We start from the raw sequence: 26,570 nt of genomic DNA on the forward strand, positions 1-26,570 counted from the left end.
CACTAGTGTGACAGCATTTGTTAAGGTAAGGACTCCAAAGTGAATACTTGTCAGCTGTTGTGTTTCATACAAACACAGAAAGGCATTAAAAAAAAATTACACTCTGCATCCTTTTCCAGACAATATATGTGACCCTTTTAACACCTCCTATAGGGGCAGAACTGAACTGTCTTTACATGCATCCACACCAGAGCAGAACACTGATTTGATAACACTTCGGTGAGAAAATGAGAAAAACTTGACTAAAGAAACATAGACTGATACTTTGCAGATAAATATTTAAATATGCCTTAGGTAAATATTTGCACCAAAAGCATTACAGTTGCTGCAGCTTTAAAATATGCACCTAAAGCAACTCAGAGATTTTCTGGTCTCTGAATCCCAGTGGCAGCAGTGAAAAGTGGACACCTACAACAAGATGAGGCTCTGGCGATGTGTCCAGCACAGCATTTAAACCAGAAGCTCTAGAGGGACGGGAATGCTGACACAGTAAGTACTGTCAAGCTGAGGTGGGAGGAGAGAGTCCTCTCAGTGAATCCTGAAGCTTAACGTGAGATGACAATACATGCTTGCAGTCCAGAAGGCCAACCATATCCTGGGCAGCACCAAAAGGAGTGTTGCTAGCACGTTGAAGAGGTGATTCACCCCCTCTACTCTGCTCTTGGGTGACCCCACATGGAATGCTGTGTCCAGTTGTCGAGTCCCCATCATAAGGAGGACATGGAACTTGGTCCAGAGGAGGGCCAAGAAAATGACTGGAGTGCTGTAGCACCTCTCCTATGAAGACAGGCTGAGACAGCTGGACTTGTTCAGCCTGGAGAAGAGAAGGCTCTGGGGAGATCTTATAGGAGCCTTCCAGTCCCTAAAGGGATCTACAAAAAAGTTGGGGAAGGACTTTTTCAGAAGGGCATGGAGAGCTAGGATGAAGGGGAATGGTTTTAAATTGGAAAGGGGTAGATTTAGATTGTATATTAGGAATAAATTCTTCACTACAAGAGCGGTGAGGCACTGGCACAGGTGCCTAGGGAAGTTGTGGGTGCCCCCTCCCTCAATGTGTTTTAGACCGTGTTGGATGGGGCCTTGAGCAGCCCGATCTAGTGGGAGGTGTCCCTGGCCACGGCAGGGAGGCTGGAACTCAATGATCTGTAAGGTTCCTTCTAACCTAAACCATTCTATGACTCTATGAATTTCTTAGCTAGCAATAACAATATTGATTGTAGCTTCTCCTCTGACACATTGTTCATGATCTTAAAACATTTTTTTAAAAAAATGCATGTTTCATTGGATTATTTTGTTTGATCCTATTGTCTCTGGAAAACATACATCAAGACTGAGCTAACAGCAACTTTGAGCATGTTAGAATGTGGTACTTGCATTTCATTAACCCTAATTTGTAATCTTGGCATGAGCCATAGAAAGATTTCCTGTCCTATCGTGCAGAGAGGGCAGTGTATCTTTTCTCCACTGGCCTGGCCCTGCAGAGTACTGACCTGCTTCCATCTCCTCTCAGGTGTGAGTGTATGAATGCCGGTCCCTTAAAGATCATACCCATTTGTGTTATAGTGGAATAAATTAAGGTCTACTGCCCACAGCTGAATCTTCTGCATGCTCAAGGATGTCACTGATGAAAGGAATAGGCTATGCAGCCTGATTTCCATTGTGAAGCCCTGTCATGCAACTAATCTGACTCACAGATGTAATAGTGAATGTTCACCTATAAGCACAAAATTATCAAACAGTAAAGCAGCATACAGACCCAATAAGCTGAGAGTCGCCTGCCCTTATTCATAGGTCCCTGCCCTTACTCTTTCCAAGCAGAATTCAAGTCATCCTGGTGATTTTAATATTAGTTATTCAGTGGAATGCAAATAATGGCATAGAAAGAATGGCAGATTGCTTCATAATAACAGTCACACACAGCAACAGACAAGTATTTTTTTTTGACAGCCACAATTTCACTTGGCAAAAAAGAAGTGTTTTTTTCAACAAGATTGCTGAGGTTCAGCTATTTAATACTAGTGTTGTGGTTTTGCCCTAGCTGGAGGCCAGATGTCCACCAAAGTCAGTCTATTACTCTCCTTCTCAGTTGGACAGGGGAGAACATATATATATATTAAGAGGCTCAGGAGTCAAAATAAGGACAGGGAGAGATCATTCTGTCATCAATGACGCGGGCAAAACAGACTCAACACAAAGTGAAGAAACTGTCTGCTTAAAGAAACCGTCTCAGCACCACAGCCTCACAAAACTGCAATAACTAGGTAAATGGCACAATACAATCATTGCCACACTGATTTATAGTTTGCTAACTTCAATTATTTAAGCCACTTGCAAGCTGCAAGTGAAAATTTATGTGAAATATTATTGGATTATTTTCACTGAATTGTAGGACAATTATTTAGTCAATAAATAGTGTCAGGGATAGTATACAAATCAGATTTTTAAGGAGTTCAACATGTTCTGGTTTGTGTGACCCTTTAGAAGTAATGAAAAATAATGCAGATGAAGATGACAGAAAAAGGAAAGGCTTGAGTGCAGACAGAATGGCATTGCTGGTAACAGGCTACAGAATAAGTGGATCAAAAGAAGTAAGAAACAAAAGATTAAATAATACTCAAAGAAAATAGGTTCTGATGGGATCTTGAGAACCTGTAGCCTCAATGCTGGATCAGCTTTACTCACTTCATGTGCGTTTGCTACCCATTTTTCATGACAGGTATTTGTCTCCATGTGCTTTAAAATCTCTACTGAAATAGATCCTTCAACTTCTCCTGCAATTTATTACACTGCTTAACTAACCATGTGTGGAAAAGTATTCTGTAATTCCTAACTTTACATCCTTCTCATGCTCTGTGTAATCAGTTTCACCTGATAACCACAGAAGCATTATAAAAAGCAGAGCCAAAATGAATTCTAACTGAAGGGCCGGGTGATGAGCAAATGATAATCAAATAACATGAAGGCTTTTTTGGTCTTTGTGAAATAACAGAATATATGTAGTGCAATTTTTGGAAATGCAAAGTAGGGGAGACTGAACTTTTCACGACTGTTTTAAGGCAGTAATATTCCTAACTTATCATTAACAGCTAAGTGCTCTGAAGTCAGCAATGTTAAGATTTTGCTATAGGATGTGAGCAGACTAATTTAAAAGCCCATACAACATCCATTTGCATGTCTAAGTGGAATATTTTGAGTCAAAATATGAGCAACAATTTGACTCAAAATATATCTTAACTAGATGTGTTGTTACGACAACTGATAAAATACATTAAACTGTGTAAAGTCATTAGCTAAGTAAAAAAAAGCTATTATTCACATTGGAAAAATGGATCATGGGTGCAAGTACAAAACAGTAAGAAATGAATGCATGAAAAGCCACAATTTCTTGGAATTCTTTTTTAGGAACAGAAAAGGTATTTGGGAAAAAGATCACTTAATTGTGTACCTGTGACAGCACCTTGTCTGGTTAGCTTCATTATTTATTATTTCCAACCAGGTTCTCTCTTTCCTATCTCCCTTCTGTGAGGCTTTGAACACTGAAGAATACAGGGTGGAAGAAACCTTCAGAGGTCTTAAGTCGAACCTCCTGTTTGAAGCATGTCCAGTTGGAGCATGTTGCTCAGAATCGTTTCCTGATGAGTTTTTAAAATTCACTGTTTTCACTATTCATTTTGATAATTCATTTGGTGTAGCAAAGCCTGAAAGAAATAGCTTTAAAAGTAATCCATATGATTACAAAACCAGACAATTGGCAGCGAAGCTGAGTGGGGCATCCAATACCTATATCAGCTGTAACTTTTTAAAATAAGTAAGCAATTGTCTAGACTTCCAGTCGCCGTTGGTCACTTTGACTGAACAAACTTTGTAAGTTTTGCTCTTGGGGGACATTTCCTAGAACAGGAAGTTATGTTATTTCAGTGTGGAATGAAACACTTGTTTTTCTTTTCCAGACAAATAAATTTATTGCAAGAGTATTGTCTTTTCATGTTTTGTAAAAGTAAAGAAAAACAGATTAAATAGTTCAGCGTAATCGTATTTCACCCCAGAACAATACCTTAAAAAATTGTTAGCCGCTTTTCATAACACTGACCATGGGTCCAACTTCTGGTAAGAGGTATAGAATAAATGTTGTTAAAAGTCTCAGCCAGAAATTACCCGCTTTAAAATTCCCATTGGAGTATAGCCAGGCTTGTCACTCTCTTTTCCTGAAGTTGGTTTTTCAGGCAGACTCTCTTTAAACAGATACTATTTTTTCAAATGTCCTGGCTGAAATCCTGGTCCTACTGACGTTAATGACTAAATTCCCCTCACTTTTTCAGAGATGCAAGATTTCAGCATGTGTGTCTACAGAACCCTTCTTTATAGTACCTCAAAATTCCCAGCCTCTTCTGTAATGTATTACCATAACTTAAAAGCCTGCCAAAACCTATACCATAAACAGAATGCTTCCAGCCACTTCTTACAAATCTTTACAGCCACATTCAGAAAGTCTTTGGCAGATTCTGAATATTTTTAGTTGGCTTCCTAGGAAAATAGAGTTTACACAGTCATGCTGCCTGTTCCTGCTTGCTTGTTCTATTGTCTTTTAACCCATTTTTCAATTACAGCAAAATCAGATGGAAACTAGAAGTCTCTCAGACATGAGAAACACCTACTTCAGAGCCGCTTGCATGTGGACTCAAATTTCCATGGCCTCTGGAACACTTTGCTGTAATGCTGCAGGTGGCAATTTCATTACAAGTTTGTGGTCTACTGATGCAAAATTTGCTGCCCTGTGGTTTGCAGCGACTGCAGGGGAATGGCAGCGTACCTTGACTTCAGCAAGGCCTTTGACACCGTTTGTCACAGCATTCTGATTGAGAAACTGGCTTTCACTGTCCTGGACAGATGCACTCTCTGCTGGGTAAAAAACTGGCTGCTGGTCCAGGCCCAAAGGGTTGTGGTAAATGGAGCTAAAATGCAGCTGGAGGCTGGTCACAGGTGGTGGTCCCCAGGGCTCAAGTCTGGGTCCAGTCCTGTTCAATATCTTTACCAATGACCTGGGTGTAGGGATTGAATGTTACCTCAGTACGTTTGTGGACGACATTGAGGTGCGAGGAAGTGTGGGTCTGCTTGAGGGTGGGGAGGCTCTTCAAAGAGACTTAAACAGACTGGATCAATGGGCTGAGACCAATGGGATGAGGTTCAACAAGGCCAAGTGCAGAGGCCTGCACATGGGGCATAACAATCCCATGCAGTGCTCCAGGCTTGGGGAAGAGTGGCTACAAAGCTGCCTGGCAGAGAGGACCTGGGGGTGTTGGCTGACTGCCGACTGAATATAAGCCAGCAGTGTGCGCAAATGGCCAAGAAAGCCAATGGTGTCCTGGCTTGTATCAGAAATAGTGTGGCCAGTAGGTCTAGCGAGGTGCCCTGTACTTGGCGTTGGTGGGGCTGCACCTCGAATATTATGTTCAGTTTTGGGCCCCTCACTACAAGAAAGACATCGAGGTCCTGAAGTGTGTCCAGAGAAGGGCAACCAGGCTGGGGAAGGGACTGGAGATCAAACCTTATGGGGAGCAGATGAGAGAACTGGGGTTGTTTAGTTATGAGGAGGCTGAGGGGGTACCTTGTAGCTGCTTACAATTACCTGAAAGGAGGTTGTAGAGAGATGGGTGTTGATCTCTCCACCCAAGAGACAGGTGATAGGACAACCTCAAGTTGCCCCAGGGGAGGTTCAGATTAGCCATTAGGAAGAAATTCTTCACCTAAAGTGTTGTTGGGCACTGGAACAGGCTGCCCAGGGAGGGGGTTGAGTCACCAACCCTGATGTATTTAAAAGACTGGTAGATGAGGTGCTCAGGGATATGGTTTAGTAGAGGATGGGTATGTTTGGACTTGATGATCTCAAAGGTCTGTTCCAACCCAGTGATTCTGTGATTCTGTGAGAGGGCTCAGTGGGGTCTCACACAACCCGCACTTCAGCCGTATGACTTAGGAAGGAGCCCTCAGTACGACACATGCCTCAGGGTGAAATGCCTCCCCACAGTACTTTTTGCTAGGCACCACTCTGACCTTAAAACTTGTAAATCCGAGCATTTCAGCTACAGTCTGTGCGAGGGTTGCGGGGCGCTGCAAATTTGCTTCTCACTGTTCCCTCCACCCCCGACGTCCGCCACAGGCTTGCGCTGCCTTGCCCCGTTCCGCGGCTAGGCGGGGCGGGGCGGGGCGTGTCGGAGCGGCGGCGTTTGGCCCCGCCGCGTTGCCGTCGGGAGGTGGGGCTGTAGTGTTAACTATGGCGGCGACCGTCATTCCGGAGAGTGATAGGTACTGGTGGTCGTCGCGATTCAGGGCAGTGCGGGGCGGGAGCGGGGCCGGGGTCTCGGGCAGAGTTTCGTCGCGGCGCTTGACTGTGTCTTCTCCTTCCGCGCAGCATCCGCAGGGCCGTGTCGCTGCTCAACGCCGTGGACGCGGGCCGGTTCCCGCGGCTGCTTTCCCGTCTCCTCCAGAGGCTGCACCTGAAGGTTGGAGGGGCGGAGAGCCCGCTGGGGCCGCGTTCGGCGGGCAGCGGTGTCCGCCGGGAGCGGCGGGGCGGAAGCGGGAGTTTGGCGTGTGCGGGAGGGGCGGCGGGCGGCGGCGGGCAGACGCGGTGCCCCGCCGGGGCCTGGCGGGGCTGTGGCCGCGCCGGCCCGCGCGGAGCCGTAGGGCTGGGTCTGCCGCAGGTTGTGCCGGTGTAGCCGAAGCAGAGCGGCCTGCCGAGTGCTGCGCCGAGCGCTCCGGCGGCGTCCTGACCGGCCTTTCCTGCTGCGGGGCGGGAGGGGAGCAGAGCCGGGCCGGGAGCTCTGTCCAGCAGAGGCGTCCAGACAGACGTGTCTTTCTGGGGCAGAGGCGACGCTGTTTTGTGAAGGGACAATCACTTTTTTTTTTTTTAAAGTAATTTAAAGTAATTTTAATCTTAATTCCACTTATTGCTAATCGTTAACGCTATTTCAGGCGACTGGAATAAGAACTGTTGATGAATATGCCCTGAGGATCAGGACTGTTTCGCCTGCGTGCGTGGCCTCTAGGTGCTGGTGTTCCTGAGAGGTCTTGGAGGGCACTGAGTCCCTTGTCCCTTCGCACTCACTCCTCTCTTGCCCGTGCAGGGGAAAGCATCCGTGCATTCTGAATGCCCATCAGCCAAAGCCATCTGTGGAACTGAGATCAAAACTAAAGTCCTTAATCGCTAATGGACATTTTTGTCATCTACACAGACACTTTTTTCCCCTCGAATCACAGTATAAAGACAAAAAGTCAAATGGAGACTAAATCTAACCTTGGCACCACGTATCACAGGGGGAATTGTAAGGCAAATGCTAGAACAGGGACTCTTTTAGTGCGTTTCTTTTCTTAGCATCAAAATTTGTTTATTCTCTTGCTTTGTGTTTAAAAAATATAAAAAAGAAATACAGAATTTGTTTTCTGTACATATATAAACACAAACCAAGTGCTAAAATATAACAGATTCTGAGCACCATGGATAGAAGATACAAATGTATTAAAGGTCATAATTTTAATGCTACAATGATTGCTTTGATTACTTGATTTGATTGGCTGATTCTATTCCTACCAAAATTGCTAGCTTGGATCCTGCCGTGACTGCAGAGGGTTTTCTCAGTTGTTTTGCATGGATATTAACTCATCGGTAACTGGAAAGTGTCATAAACTTTTAAATTCTATTAAACTGCTCGTCTTTTTTAACTTAGGAATTGTGCAGCCAGCCTTTCCAAAGTAGCTGACTCTAGGCCATGGTAAAACAATGGAAGCTTTAAATAAACTTACTTGCCTTAGCAAAGCAGACACTCGAGCTCTGCATTTCTTTCTAACAGCTAATGATTCAAATAATGTTTCTGTTTTGATACTCTTGTAGCAGACATTGCAATCATTGAAGTTTTTGTGTGATTGCCTCATTTTGTTTATTTTGACAGCTCAATTGCTTTTTCTGTGTAGCTTTGCAGTTTTGGATTACTAAGTGGTCTAAATATGGTGTTTTGATGTCTGCAGCATAGAGTTGTTAGTAATCACATTTTACAAGATGGCAATATGTACATTTAAATGACTATTTAATTTGCTGTGGTATAATAAATATAGCAGCTGTATTTTAAAAGCACAGCTCATTCTCAATAATTTCAGTAACACAATAGGGTGTAGACTCAAATCTGACTTTCAGAAATAAGCATACACTAGGCCTTTCACAGAATCCCAGGCAGATTTGGGTTGGAAGAGACCTCAAAGCCCATCTCATGCCAACCCCCTACCATGGGGCAGGGACACCCTCCACTAGCCTAGGTTGCCCAGAGCCCCGTGCAGCCTGGCCTTGAACACTGCCAGGGAGGGGACAGACACAGCTTCCCTGGGCAACCTGTGGCAGGGACTCATCATCCTCACAGACAAGAACTTCTTTCTAAAATCTAACCTAAATCTCACCTTCTTCATCTTAAGGCCATTGCCCCTTGTCCTGTCACTCCATGCCTTTGTAAACAGTTCCTCTCCAGCTTTCATGTAGCCCCTTCAGCTGCAATAAAGTCTTCTCAGAGTCTTCTGCAGGCTGAACAAGCCCAAGTCTCTCCACCTGCCTTCATAGGAGAGGTGCTCCAGCACCTGGATCATTGTGTCTCTCCTCTGAAGAGCTCCATGTCTTTCTTACCTTTATTTCCCTTAGAACAGCATGGGTGGTTTTCAGAAGAGTATCCAGAGTGGAAAAAGTGCATATAACTAACTTCACTACAGTTTTATTTGCTGTTTTCTTTCACTTCTGATTAAAATAACACATTTTGTATTCGTAAAAGGTCATTGGAGATGATCTGATAGGCAAAAACTATTTTAAGGAAAAGAACTATAATGTCTCTGAAGTGCAAATAGAAGGCATTTTCTGGTGGTATATTTCGAGTAATCCTGATAAATTTTTATGTGATACTATTGGCTTTTAATTTTGATTTTCAGTGAGAGGAGTTGCATTGCATTTTTCTGCTGGAAAAGAGCTTTACTTTTTATTTCTATTTAGAAATAATTAGACACCTACTATGTTTATTAAAATGGGGAGACAGTTTTTGTTTTGACAACTGTGTTCTTGGTCGCTAAAGAATGTTAGGACTAACCACTTTTGTTCTTCAGGCTGAGAGTAGCTTCAGTGAAGAGGAGGAAGAAAAACTTCAAATAGCTTTTTCACTGGAAAAACAGGATCTTCATCTGGTTCTTGAAACTACGTCATTCATTTTGGAACAGGTACCTTGTTTCTATCCTTATGAATTGATACATATATATATATTTAATCTGATTGTAAATGTAGAATTCAAGTTAAAAAGGAATTAATGAAAATATGTATCTGTAGTGTATCATGTGTATTTTGGAGGCATGAATTTATTGCTTTTGTGTGCATGCCTTCCTGATTTGAAGTGGACTCATTCCGTTTGAGGAGTATGTTTCCAGCTACTGTAAATATAGGTGGTGAAAGTGACTCTTGAGAGAAGTGTTGATAATTATGAGACATGGTCGTTCCTCTTAATTGTAAGCAAGCCAGCCACTTTTAAAGTTTCTGTAAGGAAAATACTAGGTGGCATTATTGAGCACTACTTAAATTACATGAAGTGTCAGTTATGGAAAGCTGTTATGTCCAGAAGCATTTTGCACTTAGGAGACCAGGCATGCCTGATGTAGCTCTAGTATCTGCAGCAGTAGGTGCCTACATGGTGTAGAACTAAATGTCTTGTAAGGAGAGAAGGTTTTCTGATTCAGCAGTCAATTGCTACTGAGGCTGGAAAACCGATATATTACCTGATGAACATTGCAGCTGTGTGAGGAATTCTCACAGCCACGATGTTATCTATCCAACTTACAGGAGTATAGCAAGTGTGGTTGGTGCAGAGGACGTGCATGCTGATAGGCTGTTGTGGAATGTGAATCTTGTCCTTTCTTACTCATGTCAATTTATGATTATTTCACTTAGTTAACACATTCCATGGCATTAGAAAGCAAGCAAACCATCCTCCCCCATGGCTTCTATCCACCAAAAAAGCAAAATGAAACCTGAGGTTGCATCTAGACTAGAATTTTCAATTTTCATTTTAAACAGTAAACTCACCTCTTTTATTACCAGGTCCTAATTTCATCAGACTGCTTTGTTTATATAATTATTGAAGATGGGCAGAAAAAGCAGTTCAGTCTCCTCTAGGATTTCTTTTGTGATTTAAAAAAAAGAGGGGGGAAGGATATTAATATCTGTCCAAAGAAAAGCCCCACATGAAATGCATGTTGTATGAGGACTCTTGTGCTCCTGCTGATAGCTGTGGTTCATAGAGTAGCTGCTTGTTCTGTCAAGGCTTTTTTTTACAGCCATTTTTTGTACAGACACATTGCAGATAATAAAACTGCTGTGTGATCCTTGCCATATGTTGTTTTTTCTTTCCTTTTTTTTAATCCACTGTGGTGCTGATGGAGCCCTGTTTTGAAAGTGGAGACCAACATGCTATATAGACAGTATACCACAAAAACTGATGCTATTAGGTTATTGCTAATTCATCTTTTTTGCCAAATTGTTCCTGTCTTTTTAGACTATTACCTTCCAATTCAGGCTTGCTTGAACAGTGTGGGTTTGGATGAGTTGTCCGTTTTTCATGATCACATTTGACTCCAAATCCCAGTTTTTTTCAGTAATAGATGCATTATATACAGTGGAAACATACACATATGCTCATATCTAGCTTGTGTATGTTTCATAGGTTATCTATTTTGATAATACTCGTTTGTAATGTTGCATTTTGAGATGCAATTGAGATAGAAAAGTGTAACTATCTCCTCAGTCAGAAGGTTAAGTTGAACAAGATTCTTGCAGTCCCACAGTAGAAGTTACTAGTGAACATAGTGAACATGTATGAACATGTATTTGTATGAACATGGTGGCCATCTGTGGTGGAATATATTGGCCACAACTTGTAGAGCAGTACTTGATAACAGCAGCTATTTTTTTCCTTCTAACAGGCAGTCTATCATAATTTGAAGCCTGCTTCATTGCAACAGCAGCTACAAAACATTCACCTGGACCAAGATAAAGCTGAAGCATTTGCCAGTGCATGGGCAGCTGCAGGTCAAGATACAATTGAAAAGTTCAGGCAGAGGGTTTTGACTCCTCAAAAGGTAATGTGTTGGTTGTTTTTTTACTAAGAGAAAGTAAAGCTGTGTGGGTTTGTTTTGGAGCCAAGAGTTATATACTAAGATACAAACTTTGTGACAAACCAAGGTACTGGAAAATAAAAGGATACTTAGTAGGCAGTAGATACATGTGGTCAAAGCAGTGGAGTGCCATTGTCTCACAGAGATGTTACGTTAGCTGAGCTGTTGTAACTGTTAGAGCCTGACTATACGTGCACTGTTAGTAATATAATGCAACCTGCATACCATTTGGAGATGTTGGTGAACATGCTTTGCAACAGGGCAAAGCTAAAATGTACTCAAGGACACTTGTAGTGGTTTAGCTCATCAGCCTGTTGATTCTCTGTACTCTGTACTTACAGTGGATCTGAGCTCCTGCCATATCTAATTTTCTAAGGTGATTGCACGATGCAAGATGCTGAAATTTTGAGATACTTTCCTATGATGGCATAAAAATCTTACTTCCTGTTTGCCTGTTACCAGTTAAAACTTTGACACATGCTGTGGAAGCCTCATTGTGTCGTTAGGCACAAATTGTGTCTTTAGACATCTATGAGAAAGTATAACAACACCCTTCTGTTGATTCATAATAAGACTTCAACTGCATTAGAAAATATATACAGAACACATTAATGTATGCCAGGATCAAATGCTTCAAAAAATCTGTGGAACACTACCTCAATTATTCTTGTTTTATAGCTTGCTATATATCTTGCTGAGATAAGATTCAGTTTGTAACTTTATGATTTGGATAGCAAAATATACATAGAAAATAAACAAATAATTTATATAAAAAGGTACATATGACAGAAACATATATAAATATATAAAAACATATACAAAGGTACACACAACAGAAATAGAACAACATAACTTATACCAGCAGTTTTAGACCTAATTAAACCTAGAATTTTATTTAGGTGTAAAGTAAACATTTTACGAAGACAAAGATATGTCTGAAGAGCAGGATAAAGATACTCAGACTTGTATCACATTTTTTTCCAAAGCATTTAAACTTGATCCTTTGTAAAACTAGGTGATTTTTGACACAAAACTCATAGAATTTTCATGTGCAAAATCACAGTAACTCACCAACTTAACCAAGTAAATGATTGATAATGTAAGTATGGAAAAAATATTTGAGTTGAAGAAGGGTCTTTTGTCTCTTTGAGACAATATTTACCAATGCCAAGCATACAGGTTTAAATGGTCAGCAGTACAGTAATTCATAGGCAAGTGTGACTGTCTGTTAAAGAAGGTGAGTAATTTGAAAGCCAGGTGAACTCACAGACAGGTTAGCTTTTCAGAATACAGCTTATGTGTACAGAATAGAAGACAATTCTGAAGATGCTTTACAAAGCAGCCAAGTATTTTCTTCATACAGACTATACAGTAACACGTATTTTACTCTTGGGTCTTCATCATATGAGAAAAGTAACAATATCATATGTTCATATAACAATATGAACAAAATAAAAGCTCCCTCTTTATTTGGAGCTTCTACCATATGCACTCATGTTTCTCCTATGACCTAATTTGGGGGTGACCTTTCTTTCTTGTCTGTGGTTTTGTGAGCCCTGCAACATAGAACGCTTCTGGTGTATGTTGCAGTTTTGGAGATTCTTTGTGGCTTCACCATGATCTCATGCAGTGGCATTTTGTTAGTATATGAAGCAGTTTTAAACTGTCATTTGTAATTAGGCTTGCAGAAAAGCAACTACGAAAATGTAGTACAATTCACTTGTTTTTTTAAATTTAGATGTGTGTTTATACATACACTTAAAGCATAATATCAACCCCTTTTAAATTTTATTTTCTTAGCCTACACGACATGTTGAATATCAGTTTGAATGTCAGCATAGACTCTAGGGTGTAATTTGAGTTTGAACTTAAATTCATTTGCTCAGTTTATTATAAAAACATCTTAATCATGTAGACTTTAGTTGAGTGAAAAACTCAAAGTTCAAGAGAAATCTTCCTTGACCCAAAGCCACAGGTCACAGAACTAATTGGTAGGTAAACTACTTATTCTGCTTACACACCACACAGCAGTAAAGTACTTTTTAAATTGTGTGGGATAATGGAAGAGGAACTTGCCATCTCCTGCTAATGTCTTATGAGTGCAGTAAATGACTGCATGATCACTTCAGTAATTCCATCTGCATTCTATAAGTAATTGTGTATTGGCACGTATTTGCTGTATTATCTTTTTATATCTTGAGAAATAGTGGGCAAAGTCTCTTGTGATACTTTGTTAAAGTATCCAACTTAGTGTAAACTTTAATCAGTGTCTTGAATTACAGTTAAATACAAGTTAGAGTCCTGGAAATTACTTAGACCACTGTGCTGGCTTTTTAGATTAGATATGCAGTTTAGGTTTTTAGCTTGATTCAGCTTGCATGTTTGCTGCAACATGAACGTATGGGGACAATATATAAAACAATTGACCTCTGCATAGGTACTTCTTTATGTGGCTGTGTATCAGTTAATGATTTGTGCTGTTCATTTCTCTCACAGAAGCAATAGTAGGTACATAAAGAGAACAGGACTGTTCTGTTCTCGTAATTGTCAGCAACGTGATCACAGAATAGTGACAGAGCAGACTCAACTCAGGAAAGCTTATTGCCAATCATATTAGATTCATAGAATCACAGAATTGTTTTGGTTGGAAAAGACCTTTAAGATTAAGAGTAACTTCTCCCTCTCCTGCACTGACCTTGGTGTCTGCAAGGCTGTTCCTCTCACATCTTCTCACTCTCTTTTGGCTGTTGTGCCACCCCAGCAGGTTTTATAAAATTCTTAAATACATTATCCCAGATGTGCTGCCACTCTTGCTGATAGGCTTGACCTTGGCTAGCAGTGAGTCTGTTTATGACTGGCTGGCATTGCCTCTATCAGACCAGGGGAAACTTCTAGCAGCTGCTCACAGAAGCCACCCCTGTAGACCTCTGCTACCAAAACCTTGCCATACAAACCCAGTACACAGTGTTTGAACATCTTGAAGGATGGAGGCTCTACCACCTTCCAGGGCAAACACATGCCAGTATTAGGTCACTGTAAAAGTGCAAATATATTTCCTGACATTTGGACTGGCACTACTAATAATGCAGCCCAGGATGCCATTACCCTACTTTGCTGCAAGACCACATTACTGGCTCATATACAACATGGTGTACCCCAGCACTCCCAAGTTCTTCTCTGTAAAGCTGCTTTCCATCTTGGTGTCCCCCAGCACATATTGGTGGCTGGGGTTGTTCCTTCCCAGATGCAGGACTTTGCCCTTTCCTATGTTGAACTTCATGAGGTCGCTGTCAGCCCATTTCTCCAGCCTGCCTAAGTCTCTCTCTGGCTGGCAGCATGGCCCTCTGGTGTATTGGTCACTCCTCCCAGTTTTGTGCCATCTGCAAACTTGCTGAGGGAGCACCCTACTGCATCACCTACGCAGATTGTTAGTGAAGATGTTGAACATCTCCTGGGGTACCCTGCTATTCACTGACCTCCAACTAGACTTTGCTGCTCTGATCACTACCTTCTGAGGCTGGCCATTGAGTCAGTTTTCAGTCCATCTCTCTGCATCATCAGCATCCATGAACAGCTTCTGTATGAGGATCTAACTGGACACAGGATCAGAGGTGTCCCTGAAGATGTTAGACCCTCTGCACTCTCTCACCTTGAACTACCAGGCCAGCCATTGCATTGAAGAAGTTTATTAAGTTGAGCAATCAGGACTTTCCCATTGCCCTTGCTGTCTACTTCAAGTCGTCTTCTTGTTCTTAGTGTGCCTGGAAATGATTTCCAGGGTTAGGTGTTCCATCATTGTCCTAGGGACTGAGATGAGGTGGACTGTCCTTTAGTTCCCTGCGTCCTTCTTGAAGATAGGAGTGACATTTGCTTTCCTTAGCAATCTTGAGGATTGGTGTTTGGTGGGGGGGGGGTTGAATTTTTTGGTTTTTAAAGATGATTTGTTCATGCTTTGTGTGGTTGAAGTTGCATTCATAATGATGCTTTTTCTGTTAAGTATACCTTGTAGTTGTGCTATTGGTTCTCATTCCATAAGTATAGGAGTTGTTGTACTGGATCAGAAAACAGTTCATTTTGTATCCTGTGTTTGGCACTTTGGATGGAAGTATAAAGGTGGAACCTTCTAGTTAACACATTTGAGAAAAACTGCCTCATCTTGTAAACTTAGAAGCTGTCTTATACCTTCAAAGATGATTGTTTGTCACTTAAAATAGCCTGGAAAACCAATTGTATCCCGGACTGCATCAAAAAAAGTGTGACCATCAGATCAAGGGTACTCACTCTCCCTGTCTACTCTGCTTTGGTGAGACCCCACCTGGGGTGATGTCCAGCTCTGGAGTCCCAAGCACAGGAAAGACATGGAGTGATTAGGGTGGGTTCAGAGGAGGGCCATTAAGATGATCAGAGGGATGGAGCACCTCAGCAATGAAGAAAGGCCAAGAGAGTTAGGGTTGTTCAGGCTGGAGAAGAGAAAACTTAAATGGGGTTTGTAAGAAACATGGAGAGAGAATAGCAAGTGAAGTCAGTTTTTATAGTGACAGCTCAGACACAATGATTGTAAGCTGAAGGAGTATAGGTTTGAGTTGGATATAAGGAAGAAACTTTCTATAATGAGGGTGGTGAGACACTGGAAGAGATTGCCTAGGGAGGTTGTGGATGCCCCATCCCTGGAAGTGTTCAGTCAGGTTGATGGGTCTTTGAACAGTGTGATCCAGTGAAAGATGTCCCTGCCCAGAAGAGGACGGTTGGACTAGGTGATGTTCAAAGGTCCCTTCCAACCTGAACCATGACATGATTCTATGAATACAGATTTTAAAAAAATTCATACTATTAAAAATACAGGCTTTTTTTGTCACTGCAGATTTGATAGGGTCTCTTATTGACCTGTTCAGGTGATGTGCAGGACTGCATATCAATTTAATTTCTCTGAATAATTCATGCTTTTGCTTGCCGTATGCTTTTCTGTACACTTACCAACTCTGAATTTCCTTTATAATGGGTATAGTGGGTGTATGCATGGGGTTACTCATCTGGATCTGAGTGCAGAAGCAGGGTCATGATAAGTATTTCAGTAATCCAGATCATTCTGTTCCAGCATGAGAGAGTGTTCAGGGAAACTGTGTACAAGATAAAGAGTTTGTACTACAACTAAGAAAGATCTGATTGGAATTTTTGTTTTGAAGTGGTTTACTACTTTGTTTTAAAGTGTTTTGATAAATTCCAAGTGATAAAATAATTCTGAGTCTCTCCTGGCACCTGGTACTTTGAAGTTGTGTATTTTGAAAGTACTGAAATGCTGCCATGAAGTCTGTTTCCTGTACTGTACACAAGAAGGACCAGGTCCTATTCTTTCAGTTTGAAGAGAACATAAAATGGTTGAAATTTTTGTTTTGGTTTTTTTAAATTATTATTTAGAGGTACAGTTTGCACATCACACAAACACTGAAATCTTTGGGTAAATTGAAGGAAGAACCGATTGCCAAAACTTCTGGGTAGCTGACTGTCCAGGATTATAATTTCATAATATTGCTAATTAATTTGGACCATCATCATTTTTGAAAGAGTAGGCCCCTGCATCTTTTGTCTTGCAGAAGTCCTCAGATTTGGACTCCAGACCACTAGTTATTAAGGGAAGCAATTTCTTAGAGTTCTTTTGCTTTTATTGGCGTGTTATTTCTCTTAAACCAGATTCTCTTCTTGCGTGAAAACTACAACTTGGTAAAAGGTAGAATTTTGGGTTCTGGGTCTGTCAGTTCTGTGCAAGATGTAGGTGGTAACGCGCTGTCTGATGGCATCATTAGGGTGACAAGCCAAACTGAGTTTGTTTGAGCAACAGAACAAGTATTTCCCAGAATACTCGTTAGGTGAAATTTTCTGTGGCATATTGAGTACTACTTCTAATTCTTAGAGGGAAAAAATGTTTTCTTGTGAACATAGAGCTTTGAAAATTTTTTTTGTAGGAACTACTTGGTTCATAGGATGTTATTGTCTTGAGAAATTAATAAAAACTGTAGAGTTAAACTAAATCTGTACAGTTTAATTGTATTTATTTTCTCATTTCATCTTTTCATTTTTCTTCACTAACCCATAGGCTGTCTTCAGCTCCACAAGGTTATTAATTATGTATATTCTGCTGTTGCATTAATTAGTTCTTTGAATCCTTACTTGTATGTCAGTCCCTTTATTACATTATTTTGTCTGTGTAACAGAATCCTAGTCAGTATTTATATCTTTTTTTTTCTTTCAGTGCATTCTTAATTTGGCGTCTAGAAAGGTAGGGCAGTGATAACAGTCTGATATTAATCTGATAGAGTTTTCAAGTCTTTGGTTGGTACTGTGGGTTTTTGTGGTGGGGTTCTGGTGGAGGAGGCAGGGCTGCAGGGGTGGCTTCTGCACGAAGCAGTTACAAGCTTCCCCTAGGCCTGACAGAGTGAACACCAGCTGGCTCAAGGCTGGACCTGCTGCTGACCAAAGCCGAACTGATAACGATGGTCACAGCGTCTCTGTGATAAGATATTTAAGAGGAAAAAACCAAAAGGAGCTGCTTTTTGCCACCAGAGAATGGAGTGAGAAGATGTAAGAAACTCTGCAGACACCAAGTTCAGTGAAGAAGGAGGGGTAGGAGGTGCCCCAGGTGCTGGAGGGAAAAATTCCCCTGCAGCCCATGGAGAAGACAATGGTGTAGCTGGTGTGTCCCCCCACCAGCCCATGGAAGATGATGGGGAGCAGAGACCCCACCTACAGCCCAGGGAGAGACCCTATGCTGGAACAGGTGGGGAAATATGGAAGATGCTGTGACCTGCATTGGAGCAAGTTCCTGGCAGGACCTGCAGCTCATGGAGAGAGGGACTGATCCACACTGGAGCAGTTTTGCTGGGGAGACTTGTGACTCTGTGGGGGACCAGGCTGAAGCAGTCAGGGACTGAGAGACATTCTCTGATTTGTGAGTGCACCCATAGAGTGACCCATGCTGGGGCAGCTGAAGCCCCATGGAAAGGACTTAAGTTGGAGCATGAAGGACTGTCTCCTGTGGTGGAACTGACCGAACCCCCATTCTCTGTCTTCCCCGTGACACCTCGGGGAGAGAAGGGAGAGAAATTGGGACTTCAGTTGAGCCTGTGAAGAAGGGAGAGGTGGCTTTTTTTAATTCCATGTAGAGTCAGTTTTGCCCATGACGCTGATGGTGGAATGATCTCTCCCTGTCTGTATCCTGAGTCCTAAGGTTCTCAATGTGTAGTTTCTCCCCTGTCCAGTTGAAAGAGCGACTTGGTGGGCATCTGGCCTCCAGCCAGAATGAAACCGCAATGCTTGGTTATGTGTCAGTTTAGAAGTGAGAACATCTATTGATCAGATTAAAATGTATTTTTTTGTCTCTGCAAAGACGAGCTAGCTTTAGTAGAGCTGACTGAATTCTCATGGCAATTTTTTATTAATTCCATTGCTTTTCTACCCCTCCTCCTCACCCTATATTATGTTCTCTGCGCGTTTTTTGGTACTCTATAAATCTATCTGTTTTAAAGGCAGGTCAAACTAAATGCCTCATAGCTTTCTTGTTTTGGAAAAGTATTTAGGGTATCTTTAAAATGTATATAATTAAAAAGACAAGCCCTATGCTGCCAAGAAGAAGTTTTTTATAGCCTTCAGACCACATTGCTTTATATGATGATATGTGGGAATGCAACTAGTGAAATTACGTACCTAAAATTCTTGACAAGAGCTGTCAATTCTGTATCTTGACTGGCTGTTTGAAGCCATATGGGAAAAGCGCTGAAACTGGCCTTCTTGCTGAGGGGTGTATATGTAATGTGCATATGCTAAATTCCCTCTTCTAAACGCTGGCAAATCTACAGAAACACACTGAAACACATGCATCCTGTGGTGGTTATGACAAAAAAGAATTGGCATGCTGTGTGTCCATGTGCAGGAAAAATTCTTTGTGATATCAGAAGAAGTGCAAAAGAAGCTGGAATACAGCTGAAACAGAGGGAAACTTTCAGATTCCTGTTAGTATCTTATCTGCTAGTCATTCTTACTGTGACAAGCAGCGGTCACAAAGACCATGTTGTCCCTACAGGCATCGTCACAATGTACTGTAAAGCAGCTTGCATTATCTGATGCCATCACAAGCAGTGGCAAAGACAATGCAAATGATGAAAAATGTAGTAAAGACAGTTTTGTACAGCCTGAGATTTATTTTGGTAACCAGCTGTAGCTCAACCCATGTCTGTTAGTAGGTATGTTAATTGTTTAAGGCTTGTAGGTACTACTTCTTGAGTACTTGTAATGGGTTTCTTCCTATCCTTCTTTCTCTCTTCTGTCTTCTATCATGAAAGTGTAAGTGATAAAGATTGGAAGAAGGTACATTTTGAGAATGTTTAAAATCATCTGGAACATTTATTCTATTCCTACATGCAAAATATAATATTTTAAGCTTATAAAAGTGTACCATGCTTATCTCGTGTAACTTCTTGTGTAATACAAACTGTAATTTTTCTTCAATATGTAAAAGAGCTTTTGAAACAGGGGCCTGGATGTAATTGCAAGGCTTGAAGTGACAGGTAATTTCTTGGGTATTTTTTATGGTTAATTAAAATGTGTGCCTTATTGCTAATTAAAATCTGCCTAACTTCCGTCTTTCCACTGTTGGCTTTTGCTGTATGTTCTTCTGCTAGATAAAAGAGCTAGTCAGCTATGACTTCCATTTAAGTGCTCACAGTCTGGTGCATATTTTTACTGCAACTCTGTGCCTGCAAATTTCCCAGATAGAGAGCACGACACGACTTTTACCTGAATCCCTGAATACTAGGATTTTTGAAACCTGAATGCTGTTTCTAACGTTTGTTATACAGTCCCTTTCTGTTTGCTTTCAGCCTAGCTGCTTATCCATTAAAAACATACAAAGAAGAAAACCTGCAGTAACTTCAATTAGAGAAAAGTCTTTTGAAGTTGTTGCTTCTTAGCACTAGTCTTGGTCTACCAATTTCATGTCATATTATTTCTTTTGTTTCCTCCCTTTTGAAGTACACTGGTACTTTTCTGTGTGTGCCTTTCACTTTTTTAAATTCAAAGATTAAAGATCTGAGGGGTTTTGGTTTGAATATTGAATGAATAAGCTTGAAAATAACACTTTTTTGGCATATGTGCTAAGTAAGGTTTGCTAAAGAGAAAAAGGACTTTATCCTTGCTGAGGAAAATAGGAATTCAGTGGAAATTAACCCTTCATGAGAGAACCAATCTTGTGTGAAGGGCTTAGCTCATCTTCTGTATTCACCAAATAAGATGGATTTAGGTACATAATTTCTGCAGATTTTCCTTTTAGAGTTAACTCTCAGTCCCTCTTTCTACTTTAGTATGCTCTTTTTATGCAAAACCTTTCTGAGGCATAACCAAGTTACTGGCTTTTTGGCTTGCTCCACTTGGTTTTCTAGCATTAGCTGCAAGCTGGAACTTCCAGTTCACAAAGTGAAAACACTTATTTCTCCTCAATTTACTTTAATTTTTTCTTCCTCCTAAAGTTACTGATGTCATCAGGGAAAGTTGTGGTGAGGGGTCCGAGAGTTGTTCGGGAAACGTGACCCGTGGCCTGTGGCTCTCTCCAGTGCCTCTCTACCCTACTCACTTGGTTTAGCCACTCAGCTGAGACTTTGGCCCAAGCTATGTTCTGTCCATTAGTCTTGCAGTGACTTCTTTTTGAGGCTAAGATACAAAGGAACATAAATAGTTTGGTGTTTTTTTTTTTAAAACTTTCAGAATTTATTGGCGTTTTTTTGGGGGGGTGGGAGGTATGTGTATTCTGCTTGGTGAGTCTTTTTACAGGATTCTGTACAGTCATTACCTGCCTGACCCAATCCAAATTCCCCTTCTACTCTCCAGTTCCACCTCTACTCTGCCCTGGTGAGACCGCACCTGGAATATTGTGTCCAGTTCTGGGCCCCTCCGTTCAAGAAGGACATAGAACTTCTTGAAAGAGTCCAGAGCTGGGCCAGGAAGATGATTAAGGGAGTGGAACACCTTCCTTTTGAGGAGAGGCTGAGGGAGCTGGGCCTCTTTAGCTTGGATAAGAGGAGACTGAGGGGTGACGTCGTTAACGTTTATAAATATGCGAAGGGAGAGAGTCAGGAGGATGGAGCCAGGCTCTTCTCAGTGATGGCCAGAGACAGGACAAGGGGCAGTGCGGGCAAACTGGAGCATAGGAAGTTCCATGTGAATGTAAGGAGGAACTCTTTCACTGTGGGGATGACGGAGCACTGGAGCAGGCTGTCCAGAGAGGTTGTGGAGTCTCCTTCTCCGGAGACATTCAAACCCTGCCTGGATGTGTTCCTGTGTGACCTAATCTAGGTGATCCTGCTCTGGCAGGGGGGTTGGACTAGAGGATCTTTCGAGGTCCCTTCCAACTCGTAGCATTCTGTAATTCTGTGAAACCTTTCCTTGCCCTTACGTTACAACTACCATTATGTCTAGTTAGAGACAACTTTAGCATGTGGTACTACTTCAGACCTAGAAGATTATTCTTGTCTATTGGTTAAAAACATAGTTACTTCTTTAATTTTTTTTTTGTCTGTTTGCTGATAGTCTTGCAGTATCTGAGAGGTTAAGGCAGAATTGGATTCAATGTTGCCTTCTGGCATTGTGACTAGGTAGAGAAGATACATACAGTGATTCTTCCTTACAACTGCATGACTAGGATAACATGCAAAACTACCAGAAAAAAACCCAACCCAACCCTGCAAAGCCTCCTCTTAAAATTCAGTAAGAGATGCTGGGGTTGACTCTGTGACCTCTGCTTAGCTTGGCTGTGCATATGTGTTTTGTCTGTTTTTAATTACAGACTTTCATGCTTTAAAAAAAAAAAACAACACACCTGACTTTGTTTAATGGATAGGTGGATGTACGTGGGGTTTTGTTGATAGTTACATACTGTTTTTGTGGTCCCTGCTCTGAGTTTTGGATTGAATTTGAAGATTTGGCTAGTAGTGTCAGCTGAAGATTCTGGTTGTTCAATTTGTGACTTAGATCTCTAGAGAGAAATTGAGTCATACAGATTTCAAATCTGGTAAGGAAGAACACTTTTCACTGACACCACAAAATGTCTCAGTAATCCGTTTGTAAAATGGGGATGCTGAACTATATTGAAGTTCAGTGTGTTTGTACCATGGAAGGACAGATTTTGAAGTATTGTATACTGTTAGGCTTTAACACTGCTATTCAAAATGTAGTAGAGGACTGTAGTCAGAAACGTTCTGCAACCAGTATGAAAATCCATCTGTTTCACTGCAGACTTCCTCACTCATGGAGTGGTTGTGACAGTGAGGCATGATGAAAAGGAGCTGCACCATCTAGAACTTCCTTCAGAGATATTCTGGCTGCCTTCACATGGCTGAAGTCAGTAGCAACACTGGAGAATAGAAATCAGTGTGTTTATGCAGTCATCTCCTGTGCTAGTGTTCCCCATCAGTAGCAGACCGATGTTTGATCTGAGGCTTATCTTAAAGGAAGCACTCTCTTCTCAATTACAGAATATTTCTGTGATGAAGACCCTATCTGTGATGATTGCCAATGTGTGCCTGTCAGTTAAAAATACGCACCTTTTTTCTCTTGTAGTGTTTGCTGTACTGAGGACACATTTGGCTTCATCCTTCTGGTGTCTCTTCTTCACCAATATTCTTTTCTTGAGGAGTCGTGCAGAGATTTTGAAGGAGTTCACTGTCAGACATGTTTTGTCATCCTTCTCTTGGCCTCTCACCTAAATTATTTTCTTCATCACAGCAGGAAAAATCAACATTTTTCATACCTGATACGGAGTTTTGGTTCTGCAATACTGAATGTGCTGATGGGGAGTGGAATGGGCATCTTAGGCTGTAAATTTTTGAGAGCAGACTTAATAATTTGCTCTAGTTTTATGTCAGGGTGATTGCTCATGTCTGAAGTCACTGTGTTGTAGACCAGTGCGTTTCTTAACATGCAATACACCTATAGTACTCTCCCATCCATACAAAACTGATAGTTAATTTCTTGAAATCATACATACATGTTGTAATGCTCTCTTTAAATGAAGTTATTAATTTGTTTAACTATGACTTAGTACATTTGGTTTAATTTGATTGATGAAATATGAGGGGAGAGGACCCCCCCAAACTTTAAAATGTGGGTATTCTGACTTTGTACCATGAATTGAGGAGCTCTTGGTTTTCAGTGGAGTAACTTCAGGAGTTACTCTTTAAAGTATTAAAATGAGATGAAATGTAGCCATCCCTACTCCTTTTCCTCTAGGTTATTTGATTAGAATAAATGAAATGAGTGTGTTATAAGTAAAAGATATGCACTAGAAAAATTCTTAAGTTATAGATTATTTATTTCCTCAAAGTATTTTGTTAGTTGGAATACATTCCTAAATGTTTTCTCTTGGTGTGTTATATACCGTTGTAATAATATGAGAAAAAGATTTGCTGAAGATGTCTTTCATTTCCCATTATGTCTCACTTCACTATTTGTAACAGCTTCAATGAAAGTAATACCATGGACATCTTAAATTTCATAAGCAGCTCTTTCAGACTGTTTCAGAAAATATTTTCATCTTTAAAGTTGGACTATTCATCTCAAATTAGAGAGAAAAATAGCTGACTTGAGCAAGTTAGAATCCAAGTTAAAAGGACATAATTCTGATTTCATTTCTTAAACCAGGATTTAATTTTCTTGTAATTGTTGCCTTTGGGGGGCAGGGAAGGTGCCTTTCTAAGATACATGTGGGCAGAGACAGGGTTGTTCATTTTCCCCATTACTGCAGACAGCAACATCATGCAGTGCACTTTCTGAATTTGTCAGGCTCCATCTTTAAAGTGTCTAATAATTTTTACTCACACTGGTGCTCCTTGAAGGTAGTTTTGAACATTAGTTCTCCAGCTATCACAAATCTACTTCCTGAAGAATGGACTGGGTTTTTGTTTCCCCATTATGACTCTTGTATAGAGTTAGTTCCTCACTCTTAACACTATAGTAGTAGAAATTTAGACTTTGGGATCAGTACTTACTTTAAACTGTGAACTCATTGAGCACTCCAGTGCGCTCCATTGATGGCAGTGAAACTGGTCTTACTTCGAAGAGCAGTTGCTGTGTGTACATTGATACAATGCTCTTACTGACATACCACGATATGTATAACTGAAAAAGAGTGCACTTTGATTTCGGGTTTTTTTTTTATAGAAAAAGCTTTATAGAAACAAGATTTATGTTTTTTCCTCAGGATGGTAGAAGCATAATCTCATGCACCATTAACATTTAAGTTATTACAAATACTGGATCATTTTGAACAAAATGGTCTCTCAAAACTAGGATTAAAGTATTTGAAAATCAAATAGGTGGGCTACTCTACCAGTGGAGCATACAACAAATTTCTGTATTACTGTAACTGTCCTCCTTAATATGAAATAGTTTGTTAGGCTTTTGCCTAACAGAAGGCAATTTTCTATGGTACCTGTAAAGAATGAATCAGTAAGAAGTTATTTTTTGGCACTCTATTCACAAAAACAAAGTCAAGTACACTGCTTGAGCTTGTCTTCAAGTAAGTCAGGCTGTCTGTGATGGAAAGTAACTGTAAATGCACTTAAACTACCCTAATTTGGCTCTTTGAGTATTGACTCAAAGTCAGGAGACGTGGATGTTAGCTCTCAGCTATGCAAGCCTAAACCAGCATTCGATGCCATAGGAAGCTGCTGGTAACAAAGAACAGGGATGTCCATATTAACCACGTCCCTCAGGACCACCAATACCACAAGATGTAATACTGTTAGGAGCACTCAGATTTTTTTGCCAGGATTTGAATTTTCAGTTTAGGTGTGTTTTCAGCTGGGCTCAGGTTACTCATGTCACCAGAGGCCAGTTTGACTGAATGGGTATGGGCATTTTGAACTAGATGAATAAGATTTAGTTTCATACCATAATTTCTTAGTACAGGTTCTATTCAATATTCACAACATGTGACCCAGTTATTCTAGAGGTTACTTTTACTGGCTTTTAATTCTGACTAAGGGACACAAGCTCAGTTTGTTTTAAAGTTCTCATCCCTCATGTTGAAAAGCTTCAATAGCCCCCTTAGAAATTTCAGGGTAATGGAAAACTTTTGCTCTCTAAAAAGGCACATGTTGTTTTGTTGCTTTTAAAAAACGTCCATTAGACGAACTAAGCTGTAACTCGTTGCCCATGGGAGAAAAACCCAATTGGAAAAACCCAAATGAAAAATGGTGTTATTATACATCGTTGATTTTCAAACATTACCAAATGCAGTGGTAATGTTCCACAATATTGACAACATTTATTGTAATAGTAGTAGCAGACTTAAATTCTATATGCTAGTTTGGTTATGCTATGTGTTCCTTTCCCATCTAGGGCTTTCATAAGCTTTTCCCCTCTATAAACATGAAAGTACAGAACACCACTGCTAACACAGTATTGCTTCTGTATTCTCTGCCCATCAGACTTGTTTAGAAGTGTTCACCCCAGAAGCCTGTATTTCCCACTTTTTAGACTTTAAGATGAAACTCTAATTTTGAGAATTCTTTTCCTTGCTTATTGCTAAATACTAACCAGCATTTTCCCTCAGTAAGTTTGCAGATGACACTAAACTAGGAGGAAGTGTTGATCTGCTGGAGGGTAGTGAAGCTCTTCAAAGAGACTGGACCGATGGGCTGAGACCAATGGGATGAGGTTTAATAACGCAAGGTGCAGAGTCTTGCACATGGGACAATAACAACCCCATGCAGAGGCTTGTGGGAGAGTGGCTAGGCAGCTGCCTGACAGAGGAGGACCTGGGGGTATTGGTTGACTGCTGACTGAATATGAGCCAGCAGTGTGCCCAGGTATCAAAAATAGTGTGGCCAGTAGGTCTGGGGAGGTGATTGTGCCCCTGTACTTGGCATTGGTGAGGCCACACCTTGAGTACTGTGTCCAGTTCTGGGCTCCCCACCATAAGAAGGACATTGAGGTCCTTGAGCGAGTCCAGAGAAGGGCAACCAGGCTGGTGAAGGGGCTGGAGGGCAAATCATAGGAGGAGAGGCTGAGGGAGCTGGGGATGTTTAGCCTGGAGAAGAGGCTGAGGGGAGACCTTATTGCTGCCTACAACTACCTGAAGGGAGGTTGTAGAGAGATGGGCGATGGTCTCTTCAGCCAGGTGACAGGAGATAGGACAAGGGGAAATGGCACAAAGCTGTGCCAGGGCAGGGTCAGATTAGATGTTAGGAAAAACATTTTCACTGAAAATGTTGTCAGGACCTGGAATAGGCTGTCCAGGGAGGGGGTTGAGTCACCTTCCCTGGATGTGTTTAAAAGATGGGTAGATGAGGTACTTAGGAATATGGTTTAGCTTTGGACAGGAATGGTTGGACTTGATGATC

The 26,570-nt window shown here is 41.1% G+C and overlaps 1 protein-coding gene across 1 annotated transcript in view; it reads left to right on the plus strand.

The window, feature by feature from the left end:
- The first annotated feature begins 6,253 nt into the window (after positions 1-6,253).
- The window catches only part of COMMD10 (COMM domain containing 10), a 113,902-nt gene continuing 93,585 nt past the window's right edge, over positions 6,254-26,570 (plus strand). Inside the window, exons 1-4 of the mRNA XM_084278923.1 lie at positions 6,254-6,303; positions 6,410-6,500; positions 9,130-9,240; positions 10,993-11,148. Coding sequence (XP_084135049.1) covers positions 6,272-6,303; positions 6,410-6,500; positions 9,130-9,240; positions 10,993-11,148 — 390 coding nt within the window. The 5' untranslated portion in view covers positions 6,254-6,271. The remainder of the gene's footprint in view (positions 6,304-6,409; positions 6,501-9,129; positions 9,241-10,992; positions 11,149-26,570) is intronic.

The sequence above is a fragment of the Gallinula chloropus genome (genome assembly GCF_964237585.1).
Source record: "Gallinula chloropus genome assembly, chromosome: Z".
NCBI classification, from domain to species: Eukaryota; Metazoa; Chordata; class Aves; order Gruiformes; family Rallidae; genus Gallinula; species Gallinula chloropus.